This window comes from Bos indicus x Bos taurus, chromosome 4 (assembly GCF_003369695.1).
Source record: "Bos indicus x Bos taurus breed Angus x Brahman F1 hybrid chromosome 4, Bos_hybrid_MaternalHap_v2.0, whole genome shotgun sequence".
Taxonomy (NCBI): domain Eukaryota; kingdom Metazoa; phylum Chordata; class Mammalia; order Artiodactyla; family Bovidae; genus Bos; species Bos indicus x Bos taurus.
Genome location: NC_040079.1, coordinates 34,058,815 through 34,072,060, shown reverse-complemented (window position 1 = coordinate 34,072,060; position 13,246 = coordinate 34,058,815). Strand labels below are relative to the sequence as shown.

The window sequence follows — 13,246 nt, the reverse complement described above, 5'->3', positions numbered from 1 at the left end:
TGCCGTCTATGGGGTCACACAGAGTCGGACACAACTGACGTGACTTAGCAGTAGCAGACATCTAGTTAATAAAAAATGCCAGCAAATTTGGAAGACTCAGCAGTGGCCACAGGACTGGAAAAGGTCAGTTTTCATTCCAATCCCAAAGAAAGGCAATGCCAAAGAATACTCAAACTACCGCACAATTGCACTCATCTCACATGCTAGTAAAGTAATGCTCAAAATTCTCCAAGCCAGGCTTCAGCAATATGTGAACCGTGAACTTCCTGATGTTCAAGCTGGTTTTAGAAAAGGCAGAGGAACCAGAGATCAAATTGCCAACATCTGCTGGATCATGGAAAAAGCAAGAGAGTTCCAGAAAAGCATCTATTTCTGCTTTATTTACTATGCCAAAGCCTTTGACTGTGTGGATCACAATAAACTGTGGACAATTCTGAAAGAGATGGGAATACCAGACCACCTGATCTGCCTCTTGAGAAATTTGTATGCAGGTCAGGAAGCAACAGTTAGAACTGGGCATGGAACAACAGACTGGTTCCAAATAGGAAAAGGAGTACGTCAAGGCTGTATATTGTCACCCTGCTTACTTAAGTTATATGCAGAGTACATCATGAGAAACGCTGGGCTGGAAGAAATACAAGCTGGACTCAAGATTGCCGGGAGAAATATCAATAACCTCAGATATGCAGATGACACCACCCTTATGGCAGAAAGTGAAGAGGAACTCAAAAGCCTCTTGATGAAAGTGAAAGTGGAGAGTGAAAAAGTTGGCTTAATGCTCAACATTCAGAAAACGAAGATCATGGCATCTGGTCCCATCATTTCATGGGAAATAGATGGGGAAACAGTGGAAACAGTGTCAGACTTTGTTTTTTGGGGCTCCAAAATTACTGCAGATGGTGACTGCAGCCATGAAATTAAAAGACACTTACTCCTTGGAAGGAAAATTTTGACCAACCTAGATAGCATATTGAAAAGCAGAGACATTTCTTTGCCAACAAAGATCCGTCTAGTCAAGGCTATGGTTTTTCCTGTGGTCGTGTATGGATGTGAGAGTTGGACTGTGAAGAAGGCTGAGCGCCAAAGAATTGATGCTTTTGAACTGTGGTGTTGGAGAAGATTCTTGAGAGTCCCTTGGACTGCAAGGAGATCCAACCAGTCCATTCTGAAGGAGATCAGCCCTGGGATTTCTTTGGAAGGAATGATGCTAAAGCTGAAACTGCAGGACTTTGGCCACCTCACAGGAAGAGTTGACTCATTGGAAAAGACTATGATGCTGGGAGGGATTGGGGGCAGGAGGAGAAGGGGACGACAGAGGATGAGATGGCTGGATGGCATCACTGACTCGATGGACGTGAGTCTGGGTGAACTCCGGGAGTTGGTGATGGACAGGGAGGCCTGGCGTGCTGCGATTCATGGGGTCGCAAAGGGTCGGATACAACTGAGTGACTGAACTGACTGATCTAGCTTATCACATAAGTTAACTCCTTTATTCTTTACATATAGATATTTAGTTTAACACTGGCCTATATTTTAACTTTAAAACCATAGGAATTTTTGGAATATTTGTTTTCAATATTTGTATGAATATATATAAATTGAAGCATGTTTTTTGTACACTCTGATTCTTTTACTTCATCTTAAATTAACTCATTCATATCATCTCCTCCAACATATTTTTAATCCAGAATTTCCCTTAGTGGCAAGAAGGTTTTAAAAGTTGACTCCGTTAGTCTATAGAAAGATAATTTATGATATGGCAAGAGAAACTGAATAAAATTTATGCATACCCTGGAGTAGGAAATGGCAACCCATTCCAGTTTTCTTGCCAGGGAAATCCCGTAGACAAAGGAGCCTGGCGGGCTACAATCCAGGGTATCACAAAGAGTCAAACATGATTGAGCAACTGAGCATGCAGCACACATATATTGTATATGTGCAACTTACATAGTATTGTACATCAGCTATACTTCAATAAAAAAAGAAAAAACATTTGTTCAACAAGAGTTTGACTTCCTACTGTATTGACTGGTTTTCAGATTATAACACAAGGAGACTGATTGCATTATACGTGATGCAAACATTTGGTCGATTCAAAGATTTATACCTAAAATTCTAAAATTTTATGAATCTACATCTTTTATCGTTCATTTATTCATTATTTTACCCACAAAGCTAATAGTTTACATTATGATTTTACAAAATTTATTGCTTAGAGGTATTATATATTATTTCCATGAACACAAGTTCATCAATGATATTTTTAAGATAAACTGATATGATTCTATAAAACAGTAATGTACTTACTTGCATGCATGCTAAGTCACTTCGGTCGTGTCCGACTCTTTGCTGCCCCGTGTACTGTGGCCCACCAGGCTCCTCTGTCCAGGGGATTCTCCAGGCAAGACTATTGGAGTGGGTTACCATGCCTTCCTCCAGGGGATCTTCCCGACTCAGGGATCAAACCTGTGTCTCTTACGTCTCCTGCATTGGCAGGTGGGTTCTTTACCACTAGCACCACCTGGGGATCATATTTTGGAAATAACAGTACTTAGATTTTTATAAAATTGTTGACCTCCAAAAGGACCACTAGATGTCAGTTCTGATCTGTAATCCAACGGGAAATGAATCATGTCTTAGAAGTGATTCCACTGCATTAAAAGTGAGTCAATAAAAAATATTTGCTGTTATTTAACTCTTTCACAGGTGCATGAGCATTTAAATTTTCAAGATGATGATGATATGGCCTTTGAGGACCAAAACATAGAAGAATTTCTTTTAAAGGATACTTTCAGTTTTCTCCTGTCTAATGACTCTTCCCTTTCCATATTTTCTGAGATATTTCAGAGACTTTATAGATCAGCCGTAGTTAAGGTAAGCGCATATTTTTTACTGACAAGTATTTTTCATTCATCTTTAAGTATCATTTTCTTTACTGTGCAGTTAAGCAACTTGATAATTCATTTGAAATTGATTTGTACCTATTATATAAACCTCTTAATATTTTTCTGATGTAAGGATCAATATTATTTTTGTGTCTACTAAGTATGTGAATGACCGACTATGATGAAATTGAAGTAAATGAAGTTGAAAATGAAGTAAATCAGCTCCTAATTCCCAAGGGAATTTTGTTCTTATAATGCATAATGCATGTTAAGTATTATAGAATACTGTTAAGGAATACCTGAACCTTTTGGAAGTTGTTAGTGCTCTAGATTAAAATCAAGGGGCTGAAGTTATAATACTCTTTTTTTTTTAAGCAGTTACATCTGGTTAACAGTTAGATGATGATTAGGGAATAGTGCTTCAGAGGAAGACTGGTTAATTTTTGTGATCTGTTAGTACAAGTTTTCTTGATGTATGAAAAAATCTGTACAGATTAGTAATCTAGGTGTAGTATCGTTTTCTCTGTATCTTTCTGTTTTAAAACCGTAATTGGAAAATGTGGAAAAGTAGAATGTGAAAGGTCTCACCAACAAATGGTCCTCTACAGAGAGATGGTTTTGGGAGTTAAGATGTTATAGACTCTTGTCTCCCTAAGATTTTATTGCTTCATTCCTAGAGTTCCCGGTTTTCCTTCCTTAGTGAGTGGATTGTCATTAAAACAATTAGAACCACTTGACCCGGAGAAAATAGTAAGATGTGTATCTTTTGCTCTCAGGGATGCATTAGAAAAAATAAATGTGAGGAAAATGGGGGTGGGGGTAAGTCTGTTTACTGGAATCCATGAAATGTGACAATGGCGGTGTGACATACATGAGGTTCATGCGTAAATTTCCTGCTCTGATCTTTGGTTCCCTAAAGGCTAAAAAAAGACCTCCTGCCTTTCCAAACTGTCACACTTATTCTGTCCTTCTGGGCCCAAGTTCCCAACCTTGCTGCCAAAGCACTACGGAGCTATTTCAGATTCTTTTGTTAAACATAAAGTTTTCTTGTATTCTGACATCATTTTGACGAGTTGAAGTTGTTACATTATTTAGAATTAATTAGCTCAGCTGTTAGAGTTTAAAATTTGGGTTTTGACTTGTGCTAAACATAGCTTGACTTTGGAACAATTGCTTAAGAGTTGTGTTTTTTCCCCCTGGTATAGGGTGAAAATTATCAAAAAGAACTAAATCGGTGCCTGTCTTTAGAGGAGATTAACTCAATTATGACTTTTATAAAGGAACTCAGGAGTTTGGGACAATTCCAACTGGTAAAGCAAAAATGACCTTTGATTCCTCTTGATTACTGAGATTATAGTAGATCAGCCATGAGCTACTTGATTTTTGACTTAAAACTAGAAGATATTTCCTTAAGGAATAGAAATATTTGTAAGCTTCTTTTTAGAGATATGAGGATTAAGATGAGCAGAATACATATTCTTTAAGAGTATGCAGATAATACATGACTTACTAAAGGTAAAAGAATGTGGAATAAATATAGCTGGGAGGCTTTGCTAATTCTTAAGGAGGAAATGCTAACATTTTTCTAAAGAAGTTTGCTGTTTGCTTTGGGACATTTACATGTATCCAAAATTTCCTTCTGCTTATTATACCCCCTTTGTTTGTATAAAAGTAAACATTATTCAATAAAATAGTTTGTTATAACTCCATAGCAAACTCCAAAGGGAAAAAAATGTAAATATTAATAATTGTAACTTTTACTGGTTTCAGTCTGAAAGTATAAATGGCATTTATTTTATTTTCTATGTATTTTCCTAGATTCTGTTAAGTTATTGATCAATATCAATGGATAATTCATTATACGTATATCTGTATGCTTCATACTTGCTTTGTTTCTAGTTCTGCCCTTATATAAATAATTTATATTGGATTCATATTTTTCTACGTAAGATTTGTTTATATAAAGCGTTTCTTTAAAGTAGCATTTTTAAAAGTCTACTAATAATTTGTTATTAATGTTTGGATAAAATATTTATTTTTTACTTAAAAATTTGTATTCAGATGCTACGTGTACGAATTTTAACTAGCTTAATTAGTGAATGTTTCACACTTATTTTTATTACTTAACCCCATATTTTAGAGGATTCAAAGTAAGCTTATTACTCAAAAGATAACTTAGTTGATGGATTATTTTAATTAATTTAAATACAGTAAGTGTTACATTTGTGACAGTTATGGTCACAATATCATACAAAGATAATCAGAGAGACCTGGCCTCATCCTTCAGGAATTCTTAATTTAAGACATTAAGAAAGTAAAGAACTTCTCTTGGCAGAATGTGAAGAATAGAAAAATTATTTTATAGGAGAAAAGGCAAACATTAATATCTGACTCTCAGAATAGAAAGAGGATGACCATAGATTTTTTATTTTGGGTCGGGTTAATATCTCTCACCCTGACATTTATAAGACACTTATAATCCAAGAGGATTTCATCTTATTTTTCCTGCTACCTAACTCTGTTATTCAGCTGTTTTGGGGTATCTATAGAAAGGAGATAGCTGTTTTCATTCAATGAAAAGAGAAATAAAATTCACCCCATTTGAAAATATAAACATCAGCAAAATTAGTTCCTTATAAAAAGTGACTTTTACATTGACAGAAACACAGAAAATTAAATTATGGTACTGATAATATATTTTAAAATAAATGCCTAATTAAAATATCTGAATAAATATAAAGCCTTCCCAAGTAATACTATATTTTCTTTTCCATCACTTATTCTGATATTCTGTTCTTGAATATTCCTTCTCAGCTCTTCCCGTCTACTACTCCTGGATTTCAATCTCTGATTGGTGAATTTTATGGTATGACAAGTCCTATGGGAAAACCTGGTTCCATCCTGACGCAATACTGGTCTCTTTTAAGTGTATTTGAACAATTTCAGCTCCTGAATAAAAAGGCAGAGCCACACCCGCTGGAATGGTAAGAGAGCCACAAATTTGAATTGTGCAACCCCAAAAATCTCTAAAGATTGATTTCAAAAGGCATTGCCTATATTAAAGAAAGCAACAAAAAGAAGTGTGTCCAAAAATTCATGCTCTGGAAAATAAGCTTCTTTAAAACATTGAAACCATAATGATTCTAGTGGTCTTCAAACACTGTAACAGAAATATATCCAACGGTTTTTCAAACCAGCAAGACTTGACTCCACTCAAAAGTCAAGTTTAAAAATAAAAGTTTCAAGCTAGTTTCATCCTGTGATATATATCCTTGAATTTCAGGAGCATCAGACAGAAAGAATTAGGTGAGATTTATTTTATGAACTATCCGTCAGAGTGGAGGCCAGGATGGTATGAACATTCATTTAGAGTTTTTGAGGCATGAGTTTATTCTGGACAAAACGTATCCAAATTTATAAATATGTCTGTCTCTACCGCAAGATTAGAGTTTTTTTTTTCTAAAGATGGAATCTCAGAGAGGAGCATTTGGCCAGGAGAAAAGGTCCTTGGCCTCCCCCATCCACTTCCATTCTAATGAGGGGTAGTAATGAGGAAATAAGAGTCTGCTGGTCCAGTGAACATAATGATACCCCCAGTCAGTGGAGGAAGGGGCAGTGCCCACGGTGCCAGCTAAGTCTACTTCCCTTTTATATGATGGAATTAAGTAAGTATTTGACTTGTCTATTGCCAGGAAAACAGAAATAAACCCAACCACCTAGAGGGATCAAAGACTAGATGACCGTGCCATGCTCGTCGGTGTCTCTGAAGTCACCCTCGTGAACGGACTCAATTCTACCAACTTTCCTATTTCCTTCTGCCTCAGGAGACAGTGAAAACAACCCTAGAGGAACATTTTTTTTTTTTATAGTTCAAAAATACAAATAATCACATAGTTGAAGAATTCTTAGAACGTCTCCTAGGTCCAGAACACACTTTAATTGCCACAACTTTATGCAGTTGGCCTTATTCCCTCAATACTCTGAAGTAATAGGATTGATAGAAGGTTTTGTTTATTTGAAAGTTAGGTTTTAAATAATATAGCTCAATGTCCCTTTGTTTGTTCTTTGCACTCACTCAATCGAAGACTGTCTCATTCATCATTATCGACAGAGGAAGAGCAGACTTGATTTACCAAGAAGTCTATTTAAGTATTGTTTTTAACTTTAAGTAAGTTAAGTTCCTTTGAGATATGCAAGGCTTGGAAAGTTTATTCCCCAAGTTTCTCTCAAGGTCCACATTTGTTACACAGTTAAGCAATTGACTTGTCTTAAATTCAGAATATTGGATTTAAGCCTAATTTTAACCCTAACTGATTCTTTCCCACAATGCAATTTACTGAATGTCATTGTTAAATATAGTTAGAAAAAGTCAGGACTTTTTTGAATCAAACAGACTTGGATTCAAAAATCCTAGGTTTAGATTTTACTAATTACAGCAGCTAAGATTTTCCTCTGCAATTCAGTTTCCATACCTGTAAATTATGGATTATACAACCTACCAAGAATTGTTTCGAGACTATATCAGATAAGCTTCATATACTGCATGGCGTGTGGTATGCTGCATCACAGATAAGTAGTTAAGTATTAATATACTTTCTCTTTCCTGCTCCTATACCATCCAAAGGTCACTTAACATCTAAAAAGCGCGAAATGTTTTTCTTTCATTTATAGGAAAAGCAAGATAAGTTTGAAAGACTTATCTAAGTTAACACTGTGATAAGTAAACGACATCTTTATCAAGAAACAACTCTGTGGGAGAGGGAGAGGGAGAGGGTGGGATGATTTGGAAGCATGGCATTGAAACATGTATAATATCATATAAGAAATGAATCGCCAGTCCAGGTTCGATCCAGGATACAGGATGCTTGGGGCTGGTGCACTGGGATGACCCAGAGGGATGGTACGGGGAAGGAGGTGGGAGAGGGGTTCAGGATGGGGAGCACATGTTCACCCGTGGCGGATTCATGTTGATGCATGGCAAAACCAATACAATATTGTAAAGTAATTAACCTCCAATTAAAATAAATAAATTTAATTTAAAAAAGAAACAATTAGATAAATTGTTTCTAGGCCATTTTAAGAAAGACTAGTTAATTTAATTATCTTCAAATTTACCAGTGAGTATGTATGTATATATTTAATTATCATTCATGCTGTATCACAAGAAGGATCGGTGTCATATACGTTTTCCAGATGAGGAAACTGAGGTGCTAAGAAGATGGGTCATTTGCTCAAGCCGAGCAGCTAATTGAGTTGGAACTACAACCCTGGCCTCTTCTTTCTGGTCTTATTCTTTATACCAGGATCTCATGCTGACAGGAAGGTCAGATGTAGTCGTTCATAATTGCCCCTAGCTTCACAATGGTCACCTCTAGTTTTTCATACTCTAAAGGCCAGTATTACGTACCTATATTATCTGTGGGTTTTAACGACTTCCTTCACCCTTTTAAATAAACATCCTCCACTTATAGCAACAAGGTGAGGACAAATAGACAGAAAAGCAACATTTAAAGAAAGTGACCACTTCTGTCTGTGCCTTGAGGCTCAGAATCCAAGGGTCCTAACAGAGTGAGTGGAAATCTGAACAGAATGAAAACACTAAAATCAATGTGTGTGTACTGTCTGTTAATTTTCACTTCACTGGAAATAAAGTAGCAGGTGTAATTTGCTCTAATCACATGCTTTCCATGAAAATCCACATTTTCAAAACAAGTTATTCGAAAAATTACACAAGAACTCACTTGGGGGATGCCTTAACATACAAAACATTTCATTCCCTTGATATAGTAACTTTTATAAAATTCATTTTATATGCATTTCAAGGTTGTATCTTTTATGTGCTTTACTTAAAGTGTTTGCTTCATATGAAATAAATTTTTTTTTTTTTACCTTGGCCTGACACTCAAACTTATAGTAAATGTATCTCATCCCATGCTTGCTTTATCTATTTTTTCCTTCCTTGGGAGGAGGAAAGTATTTTAAAGTCCTCGACATGTTATTTTTCACCCCGATTACATCATTGCATATACTATAGGGTAAAAAGACTTGAAAATAAAACTGCAATAAAGTTATCACACCTTCCATCATTAACAATAGTTTTAATTCCTGATTCTTCTTAATTTTCTATCTAATGTTTATATTTTGAGGCAATTGAAAATGCCTTATTCATCTCTACCACAGTGTCCCATACAATATCTGGGACAATAAATCTTTATAAAATTAAACTAACACAGAGCGTTTGTTGAATCTTCATAGCATCCCTGTGAAGTAAGGCCAGCATTGTTATCTCTGTTTCATTGCAGTAGAAATGGAGCCTCCCAACACAGCACAGTGAAGTCAAGTCACATCCTGCCTGGTATTCTCTATCATAAGGACCAACAGTTTTTCTGTCTGCCACTTAGATTATTTGGGTCCTAAATTTGAGGATTTAAAGGGCAATCTGGCTGAGCATTTAGTTATACAACAGAAAAATGAGGCAAACACACCAAGATATAACTAACCCTTAATATTCATCCCTGTTAATCAGAGTTTAAGGATAGAGGTCTTGGCAAGACAGGTTATTTTCTGCATGGTACGCTTAAGTTTCTTAGATTATGTGGATGTTCTCAGTCTGTGCCTCAGAGTTTCCAAAGCTTCTTGCTACAAGACTTTGTAATTTTAGCCAAACAGATTCCACTAAGAATGTGTATTCCTGAGTCACTTCTGTTGGACCTAGGCTATCAGAGATTGTTCCCTTTGGGACCAAAGAGTGACTTTTTGCCCTGGTTTTCTTCATATGGGCTTCTGCTGATTAGAGATGATGAGATTTCCATCCACTTCACTTGAGACAGGAATGCCAGTTTAGAGGAATGAAATTCAGAATGTTTTTCTTTGTGTTCATCAAAATAACTGTGTTCACACAGGAAAAAAAGATAGTGTGTTAGATGTAATTTCCATGAATTTTGTTCAGTGCATTGATCCAGGATTGTTTGATATTGCATTTGCAGGAATTCTTTCACAGAAGATGGAAACATTAAAAAACCACGAGTACCATTTGATGCAATTGAAAATAAAAAAGGTAAAAGATGTCCTCCTGTTTCTTTCAACATGAAAATAAGTATTGTTTGGCCAAAATCACAAAAAATGTTTAGCTTTATTAGCAGTCAATAATTAAAACTAGACTGGAAAAATGCTGTTTTCCCTTCAAATTTGGAGAGATTTTTTCCTCTTAAATATAATAGAGCTGGGGAGAGTGTAGGGAAATGAGCATTCTCATTGCTGATGGGTGTATATTTCTTAAGGGACCATTTAACAACATGTAATAAAAGCTTTAAAAGTTATTCATATATGCCATAAATTTCACTCTTAGAGACTGATTTTAAGGAAATAATTAAGAATGTACCCAAAAATTTAATTGCATAAATTATAAAGGAAAAAATAACAACTACCATTATCGCAGTAATAGTAGAATGGATTAAGCTATTTGTTGTTATTCATAACAGAGACACTGTCATGTCCATTTTGCAACCCCATGAACTGTAGCCCACCAGGCTCCTCTGTCTTTCACTGTGTCCCAGAGTTTGCTCAAATTCATGTCCACTGAGTCAGTGAAGTTATCTATCCATCTCATAGTCATCCAGTAAAATATAAATCCACCCTAATATATAGGAAAATATTTATACATGAAAGATGTTTAAGATATATTATTCAATGAAACATTTGACTACATGCCACATGGACCTAAAGGGAAATTAATAGTGACTTTGATTTTCTCTCTTAGTCTTACCTGTTCCCTATATTTTTTCTTCTAAAAAAATTTTGAGCTTTTTGTCACATGAAAAGAAAATATTTATAATTTTAAGAAGATGAAAAGTACACATGTCTTTTTTAAAAAAATCAAAGTTTTCCTATTACAAATCAAGGTTTAATCCAACACAGTGGTTTTGAGTGTATGGCTCCTAGACCAACAACATCAGCATCATCTGGAAAGCTTAGAAAGTTCAGATCTCCTGAATCAGAATCTCTGGGTTTAAGGCCCAGTATTCTATATTTTAACAAGCCCTTCGGATGCTTCTGAGGCATGGTAGAGGTTTGAGAATCACTGACTTAATAAAATGAAGCACTAAGCTAAGGGAAGAACTGATGCTGAACTACTCTTCTCTCTCCCACCATGTTTTAAATCTTTAAATGATTTCTTTAAGCACTATGAGTGTTCCCACTTTGTCCCATCAATCTCCATTTAGGAGTTTTTTAGATAAATGTTTGGTTGAATTCAGAAACTTAGAGTAAATGTCAGTGGAACCAACTGGATGGAATTTATGTGATTCTAGTGATTTGGGAAATTATAGTTGTAAGATCATAATAGAACAAGAGGAATTTTGATAGATCACCTTCAGGTAATGAATGGCATTTAGACCATTCATTTTTCTCCCTTAATATTTTCTTATGTGAACTTATCATTTTTCTGTTATTTTTAACCTAATCATTTCTTTGGTCTTACCATAGCTTTCAGTTGAACTTAGAAGTGCTTTCTAATGTAATAACAATTAAATAATAAAATATGTTTCATTCAGTTAACCTGTGTTTCAGACACCTGGATATGTATTCTCTGTATTTTAATTAATATTTTCCTTTTTAAATGTACATTTCCTTTTTTAGCTGTGGTTCCACAAATTATGAATGAAACCAAAGAAATGCATTGCCATAATGGTGAGTTCCAATGAAAGTATTTGAGAATTATAATCAGTAGTTAGGCAGACCTCTGCTTTGTATAAATCATCAAGTTTGGAGATCATTAGGATGATAATGTATTTTGAGTAAATTTTCAGAAGTTATGCATTTTCCGAATGAGTCAGTATTTGTCATTTTTGCATAATTTTTTTTTACTTTCCATTTTATAAAATGAAATATTATATTGTATCTTCGTTTATTTAAGAACAGTAACTTCCAAACTTATTTTCAGGGGCCCCAATAGTGCTAATACTTTGCTGTGGGAACCACTTAAATGGAAGAGCTTGGCATCTTCTCTGTGTATTGATTTTTAGGACTGTCACCATCCAGCAGTGATTTGTTTCGGTCAGATTGTTGATGCAATGGATAGCACTTACGTGTGGTTTTCTTTATAACAATTAAAAGTTTTTAAGCCAAATTTTAATTTATTTTTTTCTTAAAATTCATGAATTTCTTTTATCAAGGTATAATCAGTAATATAAATGCATTTTGTAATGAGCTCTTTAAGGTGGCTCAGATGGTAAAGAGTCTGCCTGCAATGCAGGAGGCCTGGGTTAGATCCCTGAGTTGGGGAGATCCCCTGGAGAAGAAAATGGCAACCCTCTCTAGTATTCTTGCCTGGAAAAGCCCATGGATGGAGGAGCCTGGAGGGCTACAGTCCATGGGGGTTGCAGAGTTGGACACGACTGAAGAGACTTAGCACACATGCATATATAAAAACATACACTGAAAATTTAGCCTTTCACAAAAAAATCTGTTCTGATAAATCATTAAAGGTGAGAACAATAAAATTTATGGGCCAAGGTCTAATTTATTATAAATAAAAGTCTTCCAATTCAATTTGTCTCTTCTAAAATGCAATTATGTTTTAATGCTTTCATTAAAATCAGTATAGGCTGAGAGGTGATACAAAATGTGGTTTAACAGAATCAACAAGCTTTTTAAAGAAAAAATACCATTTTGAATGAAACACTGCTAACCAGTAAAAAGTAACAGGTATTATACCATTCCCTCTCTGCACTTACCATCCAATCTCCCACTTCTAGAAAAGTACATACTACTCAATTCCCTTGGGAAACTGGTTGGTACCTGGTGTGTGATAGGAAAAGGACTAGTTTTGAGAAAACTAGGAACAAGATTAAAATAAACATTTGTTGAGGGTCTAGTGGGCCAGGCTCTGGGTTAGATCAGGAAAGCCACTTCCCCTCTTTGGTTTTTGTTTCCTCATTTATGAAGTAGAAAAACGATACAAGGTAATGTCATTTTTGCTCAGTTCCCAGGTAACATAATGTAGAGGATGTGAACATGTTAAAAAGCACTTCAACTTTGCTCAGATTTCTGTGTTGCTTAAAAACTAGTCATACCTGCGACTTCAAAATTAATCTTCCTACTTTTATTTAAGATTAAAAAAATAACTCAATGATGCCTTAGAACAGGTGGGATTATCTTTCAGTGTCTAGGCTGTTTTTGTGTTTAATGTGAGTTACGATTATCCCTCAAGAGGGCAACAAAATTCTGCGGTTAAAAGAAATCCATTAAAAGCAACCAAGACTTCAAACAGCATTCCCATAAGTACTTGCCAAATGTGTTCAGCAGCTTGCTCCCACCTTGCCTCACAATGGGTTCTCTGCAGAGCTAAGGTAAGCTGGCTT

The 13,246-nt window shown here is 35.4% G+C and overlaps 1 protein-coding gene across 4 annotated transcripts in view; it reads left to right on the top strand.

Annotated features, from left to right (window-relative positions):
• CPED1 (cadherin like and PC-esterase domain containing 1) overlaps window positions 1–13,246 on the top strand; it is a 328,240-nt gene that overhangs the window by 161,369 nt on the left and 153,625 nt on the right. For 3 of the 4 annotated variants that reach the window (XR_003510710.1, XM_027539149.1, XM_027539151.1), the window contains 5 exons: window positions 2,707–2,874; window positions 4,091–4,195; window positions 5,700–5,869; window positions 9,872–9,942; window positions 11,523–11,573. Coding sequence is in view for 3 of the 4 variants with exons in the window: in XM_027539149.1 (XP_027394950.1) it covers window positions 2,707–2,874; window positions 4,091–4,195; window positions 5,700–5,869; window positions 9,872–9,942; window positions 11,523–11,573 (565 nt within the window). In the remaining variant the exon portion in view is untranslated. The remainder of the gene's footprint in view (window positions 1–2,706; window positions 2,875–4,090; window positions 4,196–5,699; window positions 5,870–9,871; window positions 9,943–11,522; window positions 11,574–13,246) is intronic. The other variant, XM_027539150.1, reaches the window with a different exon arrangement.